Genomic DNA, 22,319 nt, shown 5'->3' with positions numbered 1-22,319 from the left:
CAAGCCCATAGGGAAATTCGTCTAGCGAAGCAACGCAAAACCAAAAAACCCTTTCGTCTAGCGAGTTTTTCGTCTTGCGAGGCATTCGTCTTGCGGGGCACCACTGTATAGGGCTTTGAAGGTTAAAACCAGCACCTTAAACCTAATCCTGTACTCCACCGGGAGCCAGTGCAGCTGGTATAGCACCGGGTGAATGTGATCTCGCAGCGAGGATCCCGTAAGGAGTCTCGCCGCGGCATTCTGCACTCGCTGGAGTTTCTGGGTTAGTCTCAAGGGCAGCCCCATGTAGAGTGAGTTACAATAATCCTGTCTGGAGGTGACCGTCATGTGGATCACAGTGGCTAGGTCAGGGCAAGAGCGGTGAGGAGACAACTGCCTAGCTTGGTGGAGATGAAAAAATGCTGTCTTTGTTATAGCTGCAATCTGCGCCTCCATGGAAAGGGAGGTGTCGAAGATTACACCCAAACTCTTAACGGACGGTGCTGGCACTAATTGTGTCCCCGCAAGAGAGTTATTCCGTTTATAGTATCAACCACTCGATAACTCTAATTAGTCAAGTAGAACAAACCAGCTAAACATCAGCTACCTATCTGATTGTATGAAACTATTATATTCTTTGTCAGCCTACTATTCTAATATTAAACAAACCAATTAATTAAATTAAAAAATAAACCCCAAAACATTCCACAGCTAAACAGAACTACCATATAACGTACATTAAGGGAAGAAAAAACACCTAAATAGCAGGAGAACAAAAATCAAACATCTAACAGTAAGCAAGCAAAACTTAGATATTATCATGGATCAATGAACTATAAAGAACTAAAACAAATGGCAAAGGAAGGGGGAGGGGGGAAAGGAAAGAAAAGAAAAAAGGTTCTTATAGCAGACAAAGTTCTTGTAGCATCACGCGCCAGCTCGAGTCTACTCGAATGATCTCTGAATGATCTCTGAATCTGCCAACCTAAACAACCAGGCGACCTCAGGGGATGGGCAAAGGAAGAAGGGGCAGGCTCAGTAAATGCCCTGTTTGATGTCAATGCCATGCCCGATGGTCTCAGGGGGCCCTCCTCTTGCTGTTGCGCTAGCACTTGTAGTGGCAGAGAAAGGGTTCCTCTTGGCATCAGCTGGTGTTCTCAGGGCCACAGGATGATACCTCTCCTCTGCTACAACCAACTGCCAGCCCTGTGGCTTAAGAGTCTCTGGCATCTTGAGGGTGGAACCCCCCTCTCTGGCTTCCCTAGGTGCCTTTCAATTGAGTCCTCTGCAGAGTAATATATCTTAACCCAGGCTCCATGCCGAGCACTCAACCAGTCTGTCTCAGTCCAGGAGCACCGCTGGCATGCAGGACAGCCGGACCCACAACTGGGAAGACAGAGCAGGCACACAGCACAGTTGGGCCCACAAGCCAAGAGGGCAGAGGCAAGCACAAGCGGAACACTCCTGCAACACAGTTTCACCTCCCTTAGTTCATTTAAAACGCCGAGTCAAAGCCTGAGTCAGAGTCAGTTCGGAAAAAGTTCAGAAGATTAATTAAATTGTTTAGAGTTATGAGTCCTTGAAATAGGCTGGGCAGCGGCTGTTAAGCTGTTCAACTTCATTAGATCTAATTTACAGTGCCAACTTCACAAGTTGTCTGATATAAAACCCCAGGTTGCCAAACTTTTGATAAGAAGAGGGTTAAAAGATTAAAAAGTTTAAAAAGTTAAAAGGAGTAGGAGCCCCCAACATCTAAGTGATGTCTCTTCATCTCTTCATCTGTGGCTTCCTTCCACTCCTCCAACATCACAACACTGCCATTTGGCTGTTTCAGTCCTCTAGTCACCTTTTGTGAAGGACTTCTTCATTACACCATCTGTTGCCTCCAGCTCCACCATTTCATCCTTCTGTTCTGGCAATCCTTCATCCATATTGTTTTCCAAAGTCTCTTTGTCCTCTTTAATTCCACTTTCCATTTCATTCTTCTGTTTTCTTAGCTTTTGGGTGGTTGCTTCCGTACCCATCTCTGCTGTTTCTCCTTGTTAAAATGTTATATATACAAACACACATACACATACAAATACAAATACACCAATTGCTCAGTGTTCCTCCATCCCTCCATTATTCCTAAAGCCACAGTTATCTCAGTTTTCCACCATCTCCATTTTACTCAAACTTCTGCCATTGAAGGAAAGGCTAGTGGAAGTCAGGGGAACGTCTGTTTCAAACTTCTCCCCCTTCCATTCCTTAACTGGGATAAAGGATGTGAAGCCTTCAAATATTGCATAGTGCCTCCACACAACCTATTTCACTCCTGATACCTTGTGTGGTCCGCGTTCCAGGTTCCGGGTTCAATGTAGTGATTTAGAGAGATATTTTATTAACAAGCACACATGTACAGTATCCATCAAAGAAACTTAACATTTTTCAAATGGAGAAGCTGATAGCCTTGCTCTTAGGAGTTTATTCATCTTCAAGATACAATAACATCTTCAAGATACAATAGCATGGGGGGTGTTAGAAGGGGGCTGCAGAAGAGGGAGAGAGGAGGAGGTGTGGGAATGTGTGTGTAAGGGAGATTTGAGAAAAGGAAGGGGAGGGGGAGGAGAAAAGGGAGCAAGAGTAAGAATGGGGATGCAAAGGAAGTTGTCAAAAAGGAGGGAGTAAGGAGGCATTGGAAGAGGGATGAAGATGAAAGCAGGGGCATGAAAGGGCCTGAAGAAAAGGAGGAGATGGGGTGAAGGGGAAAACAGATGCAAAGCAGAGCTGCAGAAGATAAGAGAGAAGTGGCTTCAGAAATGGAGCTGCGAAGGTGAAAAGAGACCTCAGTAGCTGCATGGGATGAGATGGGAAGGGAAGGGGAAATGCTAGGGGGTTCATGTGTCAGGAGTGGCCAAGGGGTCACCAAGTGCAGGAAGCAGGGGTGCAGCCCCTAATATTTTCCTATTTTCTTATGTGCTGCAGCGGGGAACTGCACAGAGCTTATAAGGATGGGGATGTGTTATAATCCCCATTATAGCCTCTTGATTGAGCTCTTTGACTCCTTTTGGCAGCTGAAAACTGAATGCCCTCAGCAGGCTGGTCAGGAAGATGAATATTTCGATCTTTGCCATCTGCATTCCCAAACATATGCGAGACCCTGAGGAGGAGAGAAGAAGAAGGCAGTAAGTGAGCAATAATTTACTTTCCAATGTTCATTGCTTTGTAGCTATAAGCATTCTGCATAACACTTTGGCAAAATAGACATAGTTAGGATACGGAAAACATCAAGGCTGCTGTCAGTTTTCTAGCCTGATCAGTGCCAACCTTCCTTTCTTCTTGTTATATTTTATTCTGTAATTTGAATTTCCCAATCTCATATCAAGGAAGATACATTCAGGAAGAGGATGGATTGAAGATGAAGGGTCCTGTGGGAGGGGCAGGGCAGAGAGCATCTCCCAGGGCTGGAAGCCAGAGTAAGAAGGTCTAGCTCCCAGTGAGAACTGGGAGGGCTCACTTTTCTGTGTGCAGAATAAGGGTGAAGATTTAATTTTGATAGAGGACCTTGTAATTTCCTTTATTTCTTTTCAATCTTTTCTTCCTTTCCTAATTTTTTTCTATTTTCCCTTTTAGATTAGCATGGCTTTTATTGTGTCTTATGTATAAAGCTTTTTAATAAAACTTGATTTTAAAAAATGAAAGGAAAACTTTGGTCAACTGCCCAAATCAGCAATGCAGAAAGGGGTTAAGACCATGGAGTAAACTCTCCTGCCAGGTTTACTTCACCTTGGTAGGAACTAGCATTGCTGCCTGAAGAGAAGTTGGGTGGCTTGCAGTGGTGATGTGTGACAGGGAACAGCACTATCCTGGCGCTGGCAGTGCTGCCTCTTTCAGGGACAGGGCAGGGGTGGCAAATGTTGGGAGGTCCAGATGGAGGCCACATAAGTGTATGTGCATGTGTGAATCCCAAGACACCAACCCAGAGATGCCCTTAACTTGCCACTGCCCTGCCCCATTCTGCTGACCAGCGCTGCCACTCCAGCCAGAAAGATGCTCCTTCTGCTCCGGCCCACTCCCTCCTGTGCTGCTGTTGATGTCATTTCCTAGAAGCAGACCAGTAAGCACATGTACAGATCACAACATAGCTTGGTCTTCTGTGTTTACCTGCACCAAATAGGAGATATTCTTCTCTGTTCACGAATTGTCCATCCTTGTCCAAAAAATGATTTGGGTTGAACTCTGCAGGTGTCTCCCATCGTGTTGGATCAAGAAGAACAGAGCGCAGATCGGGAACAATAATAGTCCCCTGCAAATAAGAAACAAGTGACTTGGAATGCATTCACATCAATACTTTTTTTTATTGTCCCACACTATCCCAAGACTAATCATTGCAGAGACTGATCTGAATTATTATTCTTATTATTATTTTGGTGGGTGGCTTTGTATTCATCACTGTAAAAACTTTCTGTACAGGCAGGAACATAAGGGGACTTTCCCCCACCTCTTTTAAAATGAAAGTTTACAACCCAGGTGAGACCTCTGGATACTTCAGGCTCCTCCCCTGCCACAATTGCCCCATGGAATGGCACTTGCTGATGGTGAAACATGTCTGCAGATGGAGCTCCTGCTCTTGCCCTTCAGATTTTTGACTAGACAGGAAGTTCCTGTATGGCTGGCTGCATCTCTCAATATTAAACCTTCTGCTGCTCTTTGCTCTTGGGCTACAGGAGTGCAGCTGTATCACACTTTTATACCTTGGGAATGAGAAAACCACGCAGCTTCAAATCCTTTGTACATTGCCTAGGCAACCCAAAAGTACCGGGAGGTTTAAAGCGCAGTATTTCATGAATCACAGCATTGGTGTAGGGCAGTTTCTTCTTGTCTTGATAGCAGATTGAGTGAGCAGAACCTATGACATCTTCTATTTCCTTGCGCATTTTATCTGAAGAGAATGATGGAAAGTTTTATTGTGAATACTGCATTTTATTTCAGATGGACATTTAATTTCCTTGAATATATTCCATAAATCTCTGTGAATGAGTCCCAGTTTCTTGCATATTTTTTTATAAGTTATTTATTAAAGATTTTAAACAATTCAAACAATACAAAAAGACAAAAAGAAAACGTAAGAAACATACAAAAATACAGGTAAAAATACATAAAACAAAAACACAAAAAAGAAAATAATTCAATTTTTTAAGTGTTGTTTCCATAAACCTCTTTCATGACTCCCTCACGTCTCCCTTTACTGTGTTCCTAATTACAAAATCATGTTCCGCAATACTTCACCTTCTCCCAGAGTTTGTTTTCACTTACACATTTCAGCAATTATGTCTCCAAATTAACCTTTCATTATCCAATATTCAAGTATTTAAGTTTGACATAATATTATTCAAGTTTCATCTTTGTTCTTATAATTCAGTTATTTTCATATTTCTTTCCACTAGTTTACTAATGCCATCTTATTTTTATATCCTGCATCATTTTAACATTCAAACAATTTGCAATGCTTTTGCAGATAGTCCTTGAATTTTTTCCAGTCTTCTTCCACTGTCTCTTCTCCCTGGTCTCGGATTCTGCCAGTCATTTCTGCCAATTCCATGTAGTCTATCAGTTGCACCTGCCATTCCTCCAGAAGGGCTGAAGGGCTGGGATCAAAGGCTGTCATATATTCATTCTCCACCCCCAGCCCTCAATATTTCCTACTTAGTTTCACTAATACTCATTTCCTCATCTGATCTTTGGCTAGCATCACTCATATAAAAGGTAAAGGTAAAGGACCCCTAGACGGTTAAGTCCAATCAAAGGAGACTATGGGGTGCTTCGCTCATCTCGCTTTCAGGCCTAGGGAGCTGGTGTTTATCCACAGACAGCATTCCGGGTCATGTGGCCAGCATGACTAAACCACTTCTGGCACAACTGGACATCATGATGAGTGCCAGAGCACACAGAAATACTGATTATCTTCCCACCGCAGCACTACCTGTTTACTTACACTGGCATGCTTTCGAACTGCGTTGGCAGAAGCTGGGACAGAGCAACAGGAGCTCTCCTGTCTTATGGATTCAAACTGCCAACCTTCTAATCAGCAATCCCTAGAGGCTCAGTGCTTTAGACCACAGTGCCACCCGCATCCCTCATGTAATGGAGCATGGAGAGGCAGGAATGAGGCTCAGTCACTTATCTCACAGCAGGGGCATTCTTGTACATTTGCTGCATAAAGAAACTGCTAGCAGATTTGCAAAACAAAACAAGTTGTGGTATGGTATCAAACTGGAGGGGGGAATGTGTTGATTCCTGCATTGCAGGGGGTTGTATTAGAAGACCCTTAGGGTCCCTTCCAACCCTACTATTGTAGGCTTCCTTATGAAACCTTTAAAGAACTATGCTCCAACCTAGTGGTCAAGAGAAGCCCTGGCTCTCCTCTCTCACCTTGGATATCTGGATGACTTGCCAGGAAGAGAAGTGCCCATTTCAGAGAACACGTAGTTGTGTCCGACCCTCCTGAAAAGAGGTCAAAAATGCACTGGGCCAAGTTTTCTTCATCATAGGTGGACTCTGGGTCATTCCTGCTCTGGTGTTGAAAATGGGGAAAGTGACATGTCATTTATATGCATTACATTCTGTCCTTCAGCACTTTATCTTCCTTCCCCCACTTATTACCATACCACCCACACATGCTTCATGAGAGGTGGGGTATCCTCTTATAGTGCCTAAGGTGAAATGGGAAACTGCTGCCACCCCCACCCCCTGCTGTTGCTGCCCTCACTCGCTGGATCATCACCTTTTCGTGATGAGTGGGCTTGCAGATTCCTATGACCCTTGTGAGTGAAGCCATTGGGAATCTCGTACTCCCAGCAGGGTCACCCAAGGCGGTAAGGTCAAAGGGGAGGAGCTAGACAAAGAATGACCCAAGAAGTCATCAACGGCAGAACAGGCGGGTGATAACAAGCGGTATGTTACAACGGCTCTAAAGGTGGATGAAAGCTGCAGCAGATAAGAATTTTCCTTTCGCCATGACAACTCATGCCATCAGAACAGAGCCTTACTGCGAAGACTGTTCATTGGTCAGTGTGCACTGATCTACAGACATAAAACAAATTCATGTACAGGCGTCTTCCAAAAAACCAATCCCAAACCCAAACACCAAAAGTTCCATGGTGATCAGCATATGGTAACAGGGGCAGGATTGTGAAATCTGGAAGCCCTTAGTCATGAAACAGCACATGGGCGGTGGATACAGATTCAGTCATTCTGACTCAAGGAACAAGGCAGTTGAGCAGCTCGGCAGCTGTATCCATGACTGAGCAGCCCTTTTTAGGATCTACTCTGCTCACTCCAAAATGGGGGAGGGGCTAGAAAAGGTGCCCTAAACATAGTCTTCCTCTCTTTTTCCCTGACTGGATTACCACGCCCAGTGGGGTCACCACCCAGCGGTGGTAAAAGACAATTGAACTTTGGAACACGGAATATATGGACAGATATAACACAGATAATGAGCATCCTGAACACTGAACTGCCTCATCGCAAGAGAGATGTGACGTTTTAACATCAATATTGCAGTGCTTCAAGAGACTCAAAGAGCAGGCAATGGACAACTGAAGGAAGAAAAAGGAGGCTACACATTCTTCTGGAAAGGTCTATCTGAACAAGAGGGTCAAATACATGAGGCAGGCTTCGCTATCAAAAACAATCTTGTAAAGCTCCTGTCAGAAGTCCCTACCAGACTTCTGGTAAACTCACCAAAAGCCAACAGGCTACTATTAGCAACACACTCGTTTGACAGAAAAATAAATTTAAAACTTCATGGAGGCATCCTCAGTTTAGTTTAAGAATATTTTGTTTTGGATTTTCTGTTTTCTCAGTCCACATTTGAATGTCAGATAAACATCAATCCAAAAAATGCTCCAAAGCAAGACCCCTTACCACACTTCAGTTTCCACTCCTTTACACTCACATTTCCTAGACATTTCTATATTTGCTTATGGATGGATGTCAGCCCACTTGAGCAACTAAATTGACTATGAGAAATATTTGGACGGAACTCAATGCGATTTTCAACTGAGATTCAGAAAAAAAAACACAGGGGTACCTTGGTTTTCGAACAGCTTAGTTCCCGAACAACTTGGAACTTGAATGCTGCAAACCTGGAAGTCAATGTTTCCGTTTACGAACTTTGCTTCGGAATCTGAATGTGCTCCTGAGCTTCCATTTTCACTGTTGTGCTGCTAATTTGTGCCCCCCCATTGTAATCAAAGCCTTCCATTTCCGATTGAAGTGTCATGAGGTGATATTTGGAGCTTATATTTGGTGCTTTTGTTTTTGCTATTTTTTGCGTTTTTGTTTGTGTGGCTTTTTCATTTTTGTGACTGTAGCTTGTTCTTCATTTTATGATTGATTGATTGATTGTGTGACTACGGAAATGGATAAAAACCCACCATCCAAACAATGACTATCATCAGCGCAGGTAAGAAAGAATTTTAAATTTAATTGTTATCATCCACAATACTGTTTTATTTATTTTATAGTACAGTACAGTGATTACCGCTTTCATTTTATGGATCAATGGCCTCATTAGATAGAAAAAAATCACGTTAAATTGCTGTTTTAGGGGTTGTTTATAAAAGTCTGGAATAGATTCGTTTTCCATTACTTTCTATGGGAAAGTATGCCTCAGTTTTGGAACACTTTGATTTTGGAACAGACTTCTGGAACGGATTAAGTTTGAGAACCAAGGTACCACTGTACTGGTTTCCAGGCAAGGGATTAGTATTCACATATAACAGGGAATATAATGATTCCTTGAATGAGCTGCCTACAGTTTTGAAGCAGATGCTCATTTGCATTCACATTTGTACATGAAAATATCTATCCTTTCCTAGCTATTTTAGTAGATGCCTATGGAAGGATGTCAACTCACTTTAGCAATTAAAATGACTATGAGGGAATTGGGGGGGGGGGCAGAGAGAAGTATTGGTGTCCTGGCAAGAGATTAGTATTCATATATATGAATCTACAAAAAACCTGATGGCTCCCTAGGACACACTATCTACCGGAAAAAAACACACACCAACCGCTACTTACATGCACAATCACACCACCACCCTGCACAAATAAACTCCGTAGCCAAGACTCTCATCTCCAGAACCAAACGCCTGGCTGACAAAGACCACTTGACAACTGAGTTACAGAATCTCTCAAATGTGTTAATCGCCAATGGATACCAGCAAAACAGGGTTACGAAGCTAATCCAAAAAGAAACACCCCCCAAAAACCAAGACACAGAAGAAAACAATGGCATGGCCCTCCTTCCTTATATCAAGGGCACTACAGATAAAATTAGCAAAATCCTCCATAAACACAATATCAAAACAGCCTTTTGCACCAACCAAAAAATAGCCAATATCCTCAGAAACCCCAAAGATAAAATCCAGTTGGAAAACCAAGGGGTCTATGAAATACCCTGCAAAGTCTGCCCAGCCACGTACATTGGACAAACAAACAGACGAATAAATGCACGTATCGCAGAACACAAGAATGCCGTCAAAAAAGAAGAAAAAGCTTCCTCTCTTTTCCAACACATGAAAGAAACAGGACACGAAATTAATTTTGCAGATTCCAAATTGCTCTTTAACATGGAACATCACCACAAGAGAATAATCATGGAAGCCATCGAGATAGAGAAACACCCTCACAACATGAACAAGCGTGACGACACGTCCCGCCTGCCAGACATCTGGAAATTAGCCCTCCCCACAAAAACCGACACCAGAACCAGAGGCACACAGAACGCCATCACCAATCAACCACACCAGACCCAAACCCAGACCCTCTCCACAGATAAATTACAGACACCATCCAGTAGCCAAACCATAGTGGCACCTCCGGATGCTGCACCCCCCTGCAATCCCTACACAGATCTGGCTGACACAGGGCACAAAACCACAGCTCGCCCCTATACACGAAGCCAAGCCAGAGCACAACTAAGTGCAGTACAACCATCTTCTCAGAAAAACTCTTCACAAGCTCAAGAGGTCAAGACACGAAAGCTTTAGCAACTAATCCACACCTAATGACCCTCCTAAGTGGTACTCAGAATATCACTCAAGAAATCACTCAAGATATCCCTCAAGTAATTAAGGAACAAAAGAAGAAAAGGCACACCCTGGGAACTTCCTATCTGCCCAGAACGTTGGAAGCTTTACACCACACCCCCTCAACAGTATTTATAGGAACTCAAACACTGAGATCCTGCTCTGTTCCAGTAACAAGAAGCCGAAAGCACCAGCCTGAAGATGACGAGTGAGACCTCGTCGAAACGTCGCCTAGACACCCCAACTCTTACACGGGAAGACACCCGAAGACACCAAAACCTGCATTCCTGTACCCGTGAAAATCTACGAAAGCAAATATATATATATATATATATATATATATATATATATTATTAAAGATTTCAACATAACAATTAATCAAAAACATATCATCCTCATTCCCCCCCTATTTCCCCCCGAAAAGAAAACCAGCCCTCCCACCCCTACCCCCCAGACTTCCCTCAGCTCCTCTCCCTGTTCACTCATAACATGGAATATAATGATTCCTTGGATGAGCAGCATTCGCTTTCAAGCAGATACTTACTTTCTCCATCTGAAGTAGATAGAAATCAATGAGATCCTGTGGCTCATACAGGGACTGATTCTCCTTATGCTTCTCTATCTCCTCCTTTGCAAATGAACGCACCATCTCTGTGCAGGAGAAAGCCTTCTTGTGGGGCCCTGGGAGATGTTTCATGAGCCATGGGAGCATTTCATAAAGCTAAAGGAAAGATAGCAGAAATGCTGCCATTACCATGAGGAAGCTTGTTCAAACCATTTGTGCTTTGGAATTGCACTTATAAAACATGATCTGCGTTATTCTTCAGGGCTAGCATATTAGTTTGAGTCTCACTAAGAAGAAGGAAGGTGTCTATAGCTTCTCTGGAATCCCACAATGATTGGATTCTGTGAATTATCCCTAGCTGAAAATGTGAAAGAAAAGTATGGCTCAAAATATTTTTTCCAGCTCCCCGGCATAATTTCAAAACTGGGCACTATCTCAGGACCTCTCCTGGAACAAGTTAGTGCCCGTTTGTGGTAGTTGGAGGTGGGTGGAGAATAGGGATGGGGGGAAATTCAAGTACGGTAAGTTTCATGAGTACTTTTTTTTTTTTTTACTGATTAGGAATGGATGTAGAAATATGGAGAACTGAACTTAAATTTGAGGAAAGGGTTTAGCAGAAGGGGGCTGCTTTCCTCAGCAATAGCGATAGTGCTTGAGTTGCTGGTCTCTCTTTCCTTAAAAAAAATTCCAGCCAAGTGGTGGCTGCAGGGGCCTCACCATGATTGCCACTGCTAGGTGGGTATATAGTAGACACATTTAGTTTTCTATGATGGCAACAAAACTATGTAATTCCCTTCTTGAGAAGATTATTTTGTTCACCTCTGTTCCCTTTGGTGGGCTCTAGATGATCTGCTCTCAAGGTCATTTTTTCCATTTTTGTCCCATCTTCCTTCTAAAGAGTCTCCTGTGGTGGACAAGGTCTTCTTTTGTTGTTTTTTTATGGGGGGTTTTGGTGTGTTTTTTATCTCAATGATAATCATGGGCAATGGATCAGGCTGTGAGATAGTAAGTGGCCCTTATCTCAGATCAATTTAAACCTGATCTCACTTCTCCAGCCCTCTATCAGAATATTGATTTGTGGTATTAAAGCCCTTGGGAGGTATTAAAGCCCTTTGGCAGGAATGGAAATGACTACTCACAGCATAACCAAAGCTACATACAAATTGTAGGATAAATTCTATGGCTTCTATCAGCTTCTGGAACCGTTCATCTCCAAGAGCAAACCGGTGCCCAAAAGCCACAGCACATATCACGTTAGAGACTGAAGTAGCGATGGGCATGGAGGGGTCAAGTGGCTGTCCTGCAAAATAAAGTTATACTAATGTTAGCTCAGCTGGTCCAGTTCATGCTGAGAGTGGGAGTTCATGGTGGTCAAGAGATATTGCTGGGATCTCCATTAGGAACCAAGAAAAACATATCACATTCCTTTCTAAAATGGACAGAGGTAGGACACAAATATATCTCCATATGCCAGCTCAGCACCATCACTTAGCATCACATACCCTTTGAACGTGCAAAAGCCTTCACGAGCTGATGGGCCTCCTCTGCTACTTGGTGCTCCATGCCTTTCTTTTGCCGCCACAGCTTCTGCAGAGTGACTACAACAAAGTGTCTCTGTTGCCTCCAGGTGTGGCCATTTGATAATGCAATACCTATGGAAAATCAATGAGAAATAACAACAATCATATCTCAGGTTAAAGTCGCTTCGGGTTAAATCTTTTCAGGTTGCCTCCCATGGTGACCCAGAAGTAACGGAACAGGTTATTTCAGGGTTTTGCCGCTCACACATGTGCAGACGCTCAGAATGACGTCACATGCACCCGCACTTTACAGTATCAGCAAAAAGTGAGACTTCTTGACAGCTCTACCGTTTTTATTTTTGAAGAGAAAACTGGTATCTGATACAGTGTGATGTCGACAAGTTTAGCTCTTTCCATGGAAGGCCATCATGATCAAATTTCACTTCTATCTATCAAGCTTCTGGTGATGCTATTGGGAAAACAATGGAAGTGGTGGAAATGGAAGGAGCTTTTTTCTTTCTCTCTTGCTAAATTAGGATGGAAAATCATTGCCTACAGGAAATGGGATCACAAGATATAAAACTGGGTGTAAAATAATGAATATACAACAAGTAAATAACTATGGGTTATTTTTTAATATTGTACAGTGGTACCTCAGGTTACATACACTTCAGGTTACATACGCTTCAGGTTACAGACTCCGCTAACCCAAAAATAGTGTTTCAGGTTAAGAACTTTGCTTTAGGATGAGAACAGAAATTGGGCTCTGGCGGCGCAGCAGCAGCAGGAGGCCCCATTAGCTAAAGTGGTGCTTCAGGTTAAGAACAGTTTCAGGTTAAGTACGGACCTCCGAAACGAATTAAATACTTAACCTGAGGTACCACTGTATATGACTACAGTGCAGAGATTCCTGTTTAAATAGAAATGAAGAATTTGTTTTTTATAAAAAAAAACATGGAGGAATGGTTGGAATTTTTTGGGAGATAAAGTCACCATACTGGAATGGAGGAGGACTATTGGGTACACACTTGAAGGTGATTGCCGGCTGGTGAAAGACCCTGTGTGAGAGGCAGAGAAGGAAAGATCTCCCAGGATGGGAGACTGGGGGAAGAAAGGGAAGCACCCAGGTGAGAGCTGGGAGGGTCCACTCCCTTCTGTGTGAGACAAGAGTTCAGATCTACCTTTGAGACAGGGCTTGGCATTTCTTTCTCTCTTTTACTTTTTTTTGTTTGTTTGCTTAGTTAGTGTTTCTGAAAAGTTTCAATAAAAAGTATGGAAAACCAAACAAACCCAATTCTGCCAATTTTTTGACACTGTTTTTAAGGATATAATGTGTGGTGTCAACCAGTTACTACTTCTACTGGTCCAGCTAGACAGGTTTGGGTTTTTTTACTGAGGGTGAATTCTGCACCATATTTTTGACAAGACGTAATGCATAAGTGGTGGATATATTCTGCTTTGTTAATTCTTCTGCAACGCTGCCTGAACACTACTGCATTATTTCTGTCTGGGGAAACTATACTGCAACGAAAGTGGGACAAAAATAAGTTTGTGCATTTGTAGTTTTCAGCAGAAAGTTTTCAGCAGACACTCTGTGTCTTTCAGAGTGAATGACCCTGTTCTCTGGAACTGCATTCAGAATATGACTCTGCACTTTCCCCCCAAAAAGGAAGACATTTTTCCCCCAACAAGCTTTCCCAGTCGTGTACAAAGGTCACTTCAATAGGTGTATACCTTTTATTGTTTTAACCCATATTTAGTTGTTGTTGGTTTTTATACTGTTTTAAAACCTTTTATAATAAATAATAATAATATTTTTTTTATTTATACCCCACCCTTCCCAGTTCAGAAAACTGGGCTCAGGGCGGCTAACAGCAACTTTAAAACACTTAATTGATGCAACAAAAAACAGCATAAAATACAGTATAAAACGTGAATAACAATAAATTCAGAATTCAAAAATCAATTTAGGGGGGAAATCCAGCCAATAAACATTAGATGATCACCAGGGCTAGCTGGCTAAATTAGTCCTATTTGGGCCAGAGAGGAGACCAGGGGAGAATTAGCTGTGGGATCCCAGAGCGGGTAGTCTTCATAAAAAAGGGAGGGGAGGGGAGGAAGGGAAATAAAAGACCAGGCTAAATTCAAATTGAAAGCCAGGCAGAATAACTCTGTCTTACAGGCATTCTTAAGGAAATCAGCCCTGAGTGCTCACTGGAAGGACACATCGTGAAGCTGAGGCTCCAATACTTTGGCCACCTCATGAGAAGAGAAGACTCCCTGGAAAAGACCCTGATGTTGGGAAAGATGGAGGGCACAAGGAGAAGGAGACGACAGAGGACGAGATGGTTGGACAGTGTTCTCGAAGCTACAAACATGAGACTGACCAAACTGCGGGAGGCAGTGGAAGACAGGAGTGCCTGGCGTGCTCTGGTCCATGGGGTCATGAAGAGTCGGACACGACTAAACGACTAAACAACAACAACACAGGCCCTGCGGAAGGAAGTTAAATCCTGCAGGGCCCTGGTCTCATGGGCATTCCACCAGGTCGGAGCCATCACTCAGAAGGCCCTGGCCCTGGTGGAGGATAATCTGACTTACATAGGACCCGGGACTTCTAAACTATGATTATTCATAGTTTAAACTGTTTTTATATCTCTGTAAGTTGCCTTGAGACATACATGCAAGAAGCAATTCATAATTTATAATGATGATAGTAACTATGTGATTGCAAAGTTCACATGTTATATTTGCCACATGAGTCCATGCCCAAAACATGTTGGAAGAGCTTGTTGAGAGAAGCAGTGTGTTGTGTTTCTTAGAGATGTCATAATCAATCAAATCTTCACATGTGCTGAAGCCAGGTTTTCATGGACCCAAACGAATGTGTCATTTGATAGCATGAGGACTAGCCACTCTGAATGACCTCAGCCCCTAGGTGTTGGCTCCTAGGTAATGCATTTCCCGTTGTGTGCAGCAGTAATAGAGAACCTTTGTTCTGTTTTTCTGGACAGCCCTTTAAAAGTTTCATCTTGGGAAAATACCAGTAGAAATTCTTATTCTTCACTACTTACCCTTCCCTTTTATCAGAGCTCTAAGGAAAGGAGTCTCTGGTCGCTCGTCTAATTCTTCAGAGTGGTCAATGAGCGCTTCTTTAACTGCTTGGAATCCAGACAGTACTACAATGGGTAGATGTCCAAACCATATGGTGTAAATATTTCCATGTTGCTTTCCCAGCTACCATTTGGGTCAAAAAAGAAGAGAGCAATGTGTTCAAAAAATGCAGTTGGATATTTCAACTTAAAACGAGAATGTCATCCTCCCTCACCTCTGCAGTTTCTCACTATGTGCAGTTCTCTTGCTTTCATCTTTCCCCCTCCCCTTCCTTCCTCCCTCCCTCCCTCCCTCCCTCCCTCCCTCCCTCCCTCCCTCCCTCCCTCCCTCCCATAATTCCAACCCATTTGTTTTACTCCCACCTAGCCATGTTGCCTCTGCCTAGGATCAGAGCAGCAGAGACACTTCATAGTAACCAGCCCTCCTGCAACAGACAAGAAGATGCACAAGTCATTGCCAGAAAATGATCTTGCCACAATCTTTGTGTGTGCAGGGATGTGGAACCTGTAGCTCACCAGATGCTTTTGAACTAGCACTCCCACCATCCCTGACTATTGGCCATGGTTGTTGGGGCAGATGGGCATTGTAGTCCAAAACATCTGGAGGGTACCAGGTTGGCATAGGCTGGGTTAGAGCCCTGGGTCAGGTTTCAGACCCACGGTGGGTCACAGCAGGAGCATCACCACCATGCAAATCTATGGCAAGGAATTAAGATGATACATGTCTGGGCTAGAGATTATTACCAATTCCAATGTTTTAAAAGTTAATATGTTCATATCCGATGGTTGAGTAATTTTGTATTTTTTGAAGAGTTTTCGCTGAAAAAAGGCTCAGAATTGTATTTAAGAAACAAGCAAATAAACTAAACTATGGTCTGACAAAGAGTTAATGCTTGCGGAAGAGGCAATTGAAAGGTGCCTGTTCTGTTTGTCTCTTGTCTTCTCTAGTTACACGTGAGCTGCTGCTGAGAAAGGCTGATGTGCTCCTGCTTCATTGCCAATTGAACTTATTCCCCTTCCGTCTGTTGGAAGGGGAGAAGTACACAGCATTCTAGGCCAGGGATGTCCAACAGGTAGATCGGAATCTGCTAGTAGATAGTGCTCTGTCTGTGGTAGATCTAGGGGGCCCCTGAAAGCTCATGAAAAAGCTCAACAAATTTAGTAGATCACCGCCATTTTTTTTTATAGTGGGAGTAGATCTCAGTCTCTTGAAAGTTGGACATACCTGTTCTAGGCCATTTTGCAACATGCAATAGAACGAAAGGAAGACAAGATCAAGAACATACTGTAATAAGCTTTTTTATTGATTCAGCTTCTTGTGTTACACAATGTGTTTTGGAGATGAGTGCCCTTCAACAAGCAGCTATGAACGACACACATTATAACTAGTATAAAGGGGCAAGATTCCGATTAATACTGAAAAGCACAAAACCATACAAAGTAGGATAATGGCAGCATGGGTAGCTATGTGAAATCAGGGGAAAACACAAGGCAACATAAAATGTTGTATTTTCTATGGGTCAATTTGTAAGTGGTAGCAAGACTTCCTTTCCAACTGCCACCAGTTTCACAGCTTTCTAAATGACTTTCTGAAGCTGATTTCACAGCCCTGGCCTTGTATTATTGGTGGGAGTATTAACTGGAGATTAGCACTTACTGTAGGCTTGCCATACATAGGGAAAATTCCTGACGTGTCCTGACAGGAATCGGCAAAATGTCAGGGAACACCCAGATGTATGGCAACCCAATGAAAAAAGCTCAACAATTTCCTAAAAAATGGCGACCCTAGTTTACTGCAGAGATCCTTTAAGAAGATTTTGGTATTTTTGTTTATAATTTTTTTTTAAATAAGTGCTTCTGGTTTGAGTGAAAAAGATTGAATAGGGCATGGAGGTTAGTGCCTGTTGAGAGGCTGCTGTGAATGAATGCTGTGGTCCATCTTTTTTCTGTAATAATATTTTATTCTTTTTTCATATAGAAAGTTACATTTCTTAACCTTGGTAACCTCAAGGTAAGATTACTTGCAATGTGTTATACATAGGGCTGCCTCTGAAGACAGTTTGGAAACTTCAGCTACTGCAGAATTCAGTGGCCAGGTTGCTCACTGGAACAAGAGCAAATTACATCGCTCCTGGTCCGGCTGCACCAGCTACCAATTAGTTTCTGGACCCAATTCAAAGTGCTGGTTTTGACCTAGAAAGCCTTAAATGGCTCAGAACCACACTACCTCAAGGACCGCCTCTTTCAATATGATCTCACCCAGACCCTGAAATCATCTTCTGAGGCCCTTCCTTGTGTTCCTCCTCCATAAGAGGTCCAGAGGGTGGCAACACAAGAATGGACCTGCTCTGCAGTGACTCCCCATCTGTGAAATTCTCTCGCCAGGGAAGTTCACCTGGCAAAACCTTCCTTTTAAAGTAGGCCTTTGGTTGATTTCATTGACATCCTCTGCCCTTTTAAAATCTGATTTTTTTCTGTGGGGGCGTATTATTGGGTGGTTAATAATAATAATAATAATGTTCCAATTAACAAAACAATTGGAATATAGAAATTTTCCATATAGAAAGTTACATTTGTTACTCAACAATTATACAGTGGTACTTCAGGTTACATATGCTTCAGGTTACGGACTCTGCTAACCTAGAAATAGTACCTTGGGTTAAGAACTTTGCTTCAGGATGAGAACATAAATCGTGCTGTGGCGGCGCGGCAGCAGCAGGAGGCCCCATTAGCTAAAGTGGTGCTTCAGGTTAAGAACAGTTTCAGGGTAAGAACGGACAGGTTAAGAGGCTAATGATGGGAGTAAATTAGCCTCCCGAGTTTTCCCAGGGGATAGGAAAATGCTGCCTCGTCCGCAGTTGCCAATAAATCACCCCCGAGTTCGAAAGAAGGAGGGGGTGGGGGCACTGGACGGAAAGCCCTCGAGTGAGTTTTTGGGGTTTTTTGTTTTTTTTAAATGCTATTTATTAAAGTTTCATAGAAAAACAATAACTTCAGAATTTAAACATAAAATACAAAACCCAATAAAGATAACAAAAATAGAAAAGATACAAAACAAAACACATACAAAGTACACAATAAAAAAGAGTTAACATAATAACAGAAAAAAAGAAAGTGAAAAGCCCCAAAAAGCATAAGAGTAAAAAAGATTAGTATTTTCTTATGTTATCTTTCGTTCACTAGTTTCTTGACCTCCTCACACCTCCCTTTTTGTATTCCAGTTCAAATATTTAGTTCAGCAAATCCTTACCCTCTATCACTTAACCTTACTCAACATCTTAACCTATAGTAAAAATACATTTACCATCATTATCAATCTATATTTACATATTCTTATTAATTTTTTTACCAACACTGCTTATTTTCCATCCGACGTCCGTTTAACATTCATAAGTTTTACAGTATTTCTGTAAGTAGTCTTTAAACTTTTTCCAATCTTCTTCCACCAACTCTTCTCCCTGGTCTCGAATTCTGCCAGTCATCTCAGCCAATTCCATGTAGTCAATCACCTTCATCTGCCATTCTTCCAGAGTGGGTAAGTCTTGTGTCTTCCAGTACTTTGCAATGAGTATTCTTGCTGCTGCTGTAGCATACATAAAAAAAGTTCTGTCCTTCTTTGGCACCAATTGGCCGACAATGCCCAGGAGAAAGGCCTCTGGTTTCTTCAAAAAGGTATATTTAAATACCTTTTTCAGTTCATTATATATCATTTCCCAGAAAGCCTTAATCCTTGGGCATGTGAATGTACCTTCAGTCTCTTTACATTTCCAACATTTATTATTGGGCAAATGATAGATTTTTGCAAGCTTGACTGGGGTCATGTACCACCTGTAAATCATTTTCATAATATTCTTTCTTAGGGCATTACATGCCGTAAATTTTATACCGGTGGTCCACAACTGTTCCCAGTCTGCAAACATAATGTTATGACCAACATCCTGTGCCCATTTAATCATTGCAGATTTAACCGTTTCATCCTGAGTATTCCATTTCAACAGCAAGTTATACATCTTTGACAAAATCTTAGTTTTGGGTTCTAACAGTTCTGTTTCCAACTTTGATTTTTCCACCTGGAAGCCAATTTTTTTGTCTAAGTTAAAGGTCTCTCTTATTTGGTAATAGTGAAGCCAGTCTCGCACTTTATCTTTTAGTTTCTCAAAGCTCTGCAATTTCAATTTGTCTCCTTCCTGCTCCAAAATTTCCCAATATTTTGGCCATTTGGCCTCCATATTGGGCTTTTTCAGAGCCTTCGCCTCCATTTGTGACAACCACCTTGGGGTTTTGTTTTCAAGTAAGTCTTTGTATCTTGTCCAAACATTAAACAATGCTTTCCTGACAATATGTTTTTTAAACGGTTTATTGGCTTTAACCTTGCCGTACCACAAGTATGCATGCCACCCAAAAACATTGTTAAAACCTTCTAGATCCAAAATGTCAGTGTTTTCAAGAAGCAGCCAATCTTTCAACCAGCAGAAAGCTGCTGATTCATAGTAAAGTTTAAGGTCAGGCAGGGCAAACCCCCCTCCTTCTTTTGCATCAGTTAATATTTTGAATTTTATTCTGGGCTTCTTGCCCTGCCAGACGAAGCTAGAAATGTCTCTCTGCCACCTCTTGAAACAATCCATCTTGTCTAAAATTTGTAATGATTGAAACAAAAACAACATTCTTGGCAATACATTCATCTTAATAATAGCAATTCGAGTGAGTTTTTGGATCTCCTGGATGCTACTTCTGATTATGATCCTAGTTGCATTGCTCAAGATAAATAATTGGAGAAGAGTAAATGCACATGTTTCGAGCGAAGGAAAGGGTGTACTGATTGCTAATTAAATCGACCACTGAGAAGCTGAGTGACGGGTTGGACTGAACAGAAGACTACATCAAAGAATCAAAACTATGTGGGTATGTTGAAACGGATCAGAAAGGGGGGGAACTTTTCACTTTTTCAATATGATTTACCTAACAACCCCTCCCCAAGAAGAACCGCCACGTGACTGATAGCAAGTGAGATGGGAAAATAAACTGTGTGGAAATAAAATTATCTACTAAAGGCTCTGTTTTGCGGAAGATCTGGAAAGGTAACGAAAGGCTTTTGGATGACACAGTTCTAATTGGGAACCGCCATTATGAAACTGACTTTGTTGCAAGATTTACAGTCAAAGGGGGAGGGAGCCAGTGTTCTGTTATCATATCTGAATTCCACGTTTGCTTTGGCAAGAACTCCCCTGGAAAGGCTGATTTATGGAGCAACTGGTCTGGGAAAGTTAATGAGCAGACGCTTAGACTGTATTTTATGGGAACTGCTGAAATGACGCCTGCCGTTTGAATCGGACTTTTGGATCAGCGTGAAAATCCACACAGGACTATAATAATGTTTGCTTCAACTCGCTTGTGGAGATAACTCAGAGGTTATTAAGAAGAAAAATGATAACAGCAAGAAGATTGGAAGACGGGATTTGTAAAGGATAACAACAAAGAGATGGAAAGATGGGACTTGTGAACATCAAAGCAGCAGAAATATGACATGATTGGACCCTTTCTGAACTCGAAGCATGGGTACCCCCAACAAAAATTTAAAATTTGGCTAAATATTTGGAGTTTATTATGTATTGGTATAACTTGGAATTAATGTGATATGATTGGTTTGTTAACTGGAAATTTAATAAAAATTATTTTTAAAAAAGAAAAAAAAGAACGGACCTCCGGAACAAATTAAGTACTTAACCCAAGGTACCACTATATTCCAATTCAACAAAACAAGTGATTTCCCACTCAACCAATATCAATGTTTATAACTCGAATTACATACTATTGCATTTTAAAGTTCCATCTTATCTAATTTGATCCTCTCTAACATGTTTCTTAATATATTCTGCTGTTTTCTTACAGTTTAAACCCCATTGTGGTCTTTGAATATGGGAAATAACTTTTTATATAGACTGGAAAGGTTTTCTAATCTTCTTTAAAAGATTCTAAATTTGTATCTTTTATCAATTTTTGCCATCTCTGCATATTCCAAGATATTCATAAAGCATTCTCCCTTTGAGGGTGTTCTCTCCTCCTTCCTCAGTTTAACAGTATACATTAAATATTTTTGATCTGTGGGTTTTAATGCGTATTTTCAACTTTTATATGGTTTTGTGCTTTGCAATATTATTAATAATACTATTTACATTATTACTATTATTTGTATTGCTTACAGCTTCTGACAACGGAGGCTTATGGCATTTACCATTTTAACCCATGCCATCGTTGAAGCTGAAATATCACAATTGTTGGGGGAAATAGATAAAACAACTGCTGACATCAGACTGAGTTATTACTAAGCAATAAGTACCTGAATGAGAGTATTTTCATCAATCTTGAATCCAAATCTCCATAAGGCTCCAATGAGAGGAAGCTGGAGAAGTCCTGGAGGATAATGCCTGTGTGACCAGAGCTGTTTCAGGTAGTGCAGAATTGGAAGAGCAATCAGAAGTGCCCATACCTCCATCCTTCTCTGGCTGTCTCTTTCTCCTTAAATTTTTCTAGGTTGCCTGGTCAGGTTCAACTCACTTTCGCTAAGGAGTTTTTGCTTTCATCAAAAACATCAGCAGTATTCTCTGTTTTTATATGCTCAGTTATTAAAAACAAATAAGCAACAATGGGTGCAACACCATTTGTAAATAACCTTGGAATGTGTAACAATCAAACACTAGTACAATCAAATGCTATAATCATTCTAAGATGTGTCACGCAGATGTGACGAAGTGTGCTTTATATCAGGCATATTGAACTCCCAAGAGACTGTGATCTACTTCCAGTACCCCGAGGGTCATCTGGTATTTAATATAGATATCTTTCCCTCTTATGGAATTGCTACTCCTTGTAACCTATGCCTTGGGAAGGTACCAATCTGATGTAGGCGTCAAAGCCTTCAGAAAGAACTCTGAGTTCAAGCTCTTATTAATCCAGCAATGAGGGCCAGGATAGTAAATGCATTACAATTGCAAAAGCCAACAAACTTCTACCTGCAGTTGAATCGAACCACAGTGCAGTACAATTGCTACTTCCACAGAGCACTTGCTAG

General features: G+C 41.8%; 1 protein-coding gene across 1 annotated transcript; it reads right to left on the bottom strand.

Annotated features, from left to right (window-relative positions):
• Positions 1-1,210: 1,210 nt before the first annotated feature.
• On the bottom strand, positions 1,211-21,980 carry LOC310707307 (cytochrome P450 2J2-like). The gene is made up of 9 exons (XM_083504329.1): positions 21,588-21,980; positions 15,212-15,374; positions 12,120-12,269; positions 11,757-11,917; positions 10,597-10,773; positions 6,391-6,532; positions 4,713-4,900; positions 4,123-4,264; positions 1,211-3,118 (listed from the first exon to the last, which is right to left on the bottom strand). Exons 1-9 carry the CDS (start codon positions 21,741-21,743, stop codon positions 2,931-2,933), a joined length of 1,467 nt encoding a protein of 488 aa, XP_083360455.1. The 5' UTR covers positions 21,744-21,980; the 3' UTR covers positions 1,211-2,930.
• Positions 21,981-22,319: the final 339 nt, after the last annotated feature.

This window comes from Podarcis liolepis (assembly GCF_965112155.1).
Source record: "Podarcis liolepis genome assembly, chromosome: 5".
NCBI lineage: Eukaryota > Metazoa > Chordata > Lepidosauria > Squamata > Lacertidae > Podarcis > Podarcis liolepis.
The sequence above is the reverse complement of the archived record's forward strand: the minus strand, read 5'-3'. Positions and strand labels throughout refer to the sequence as shown.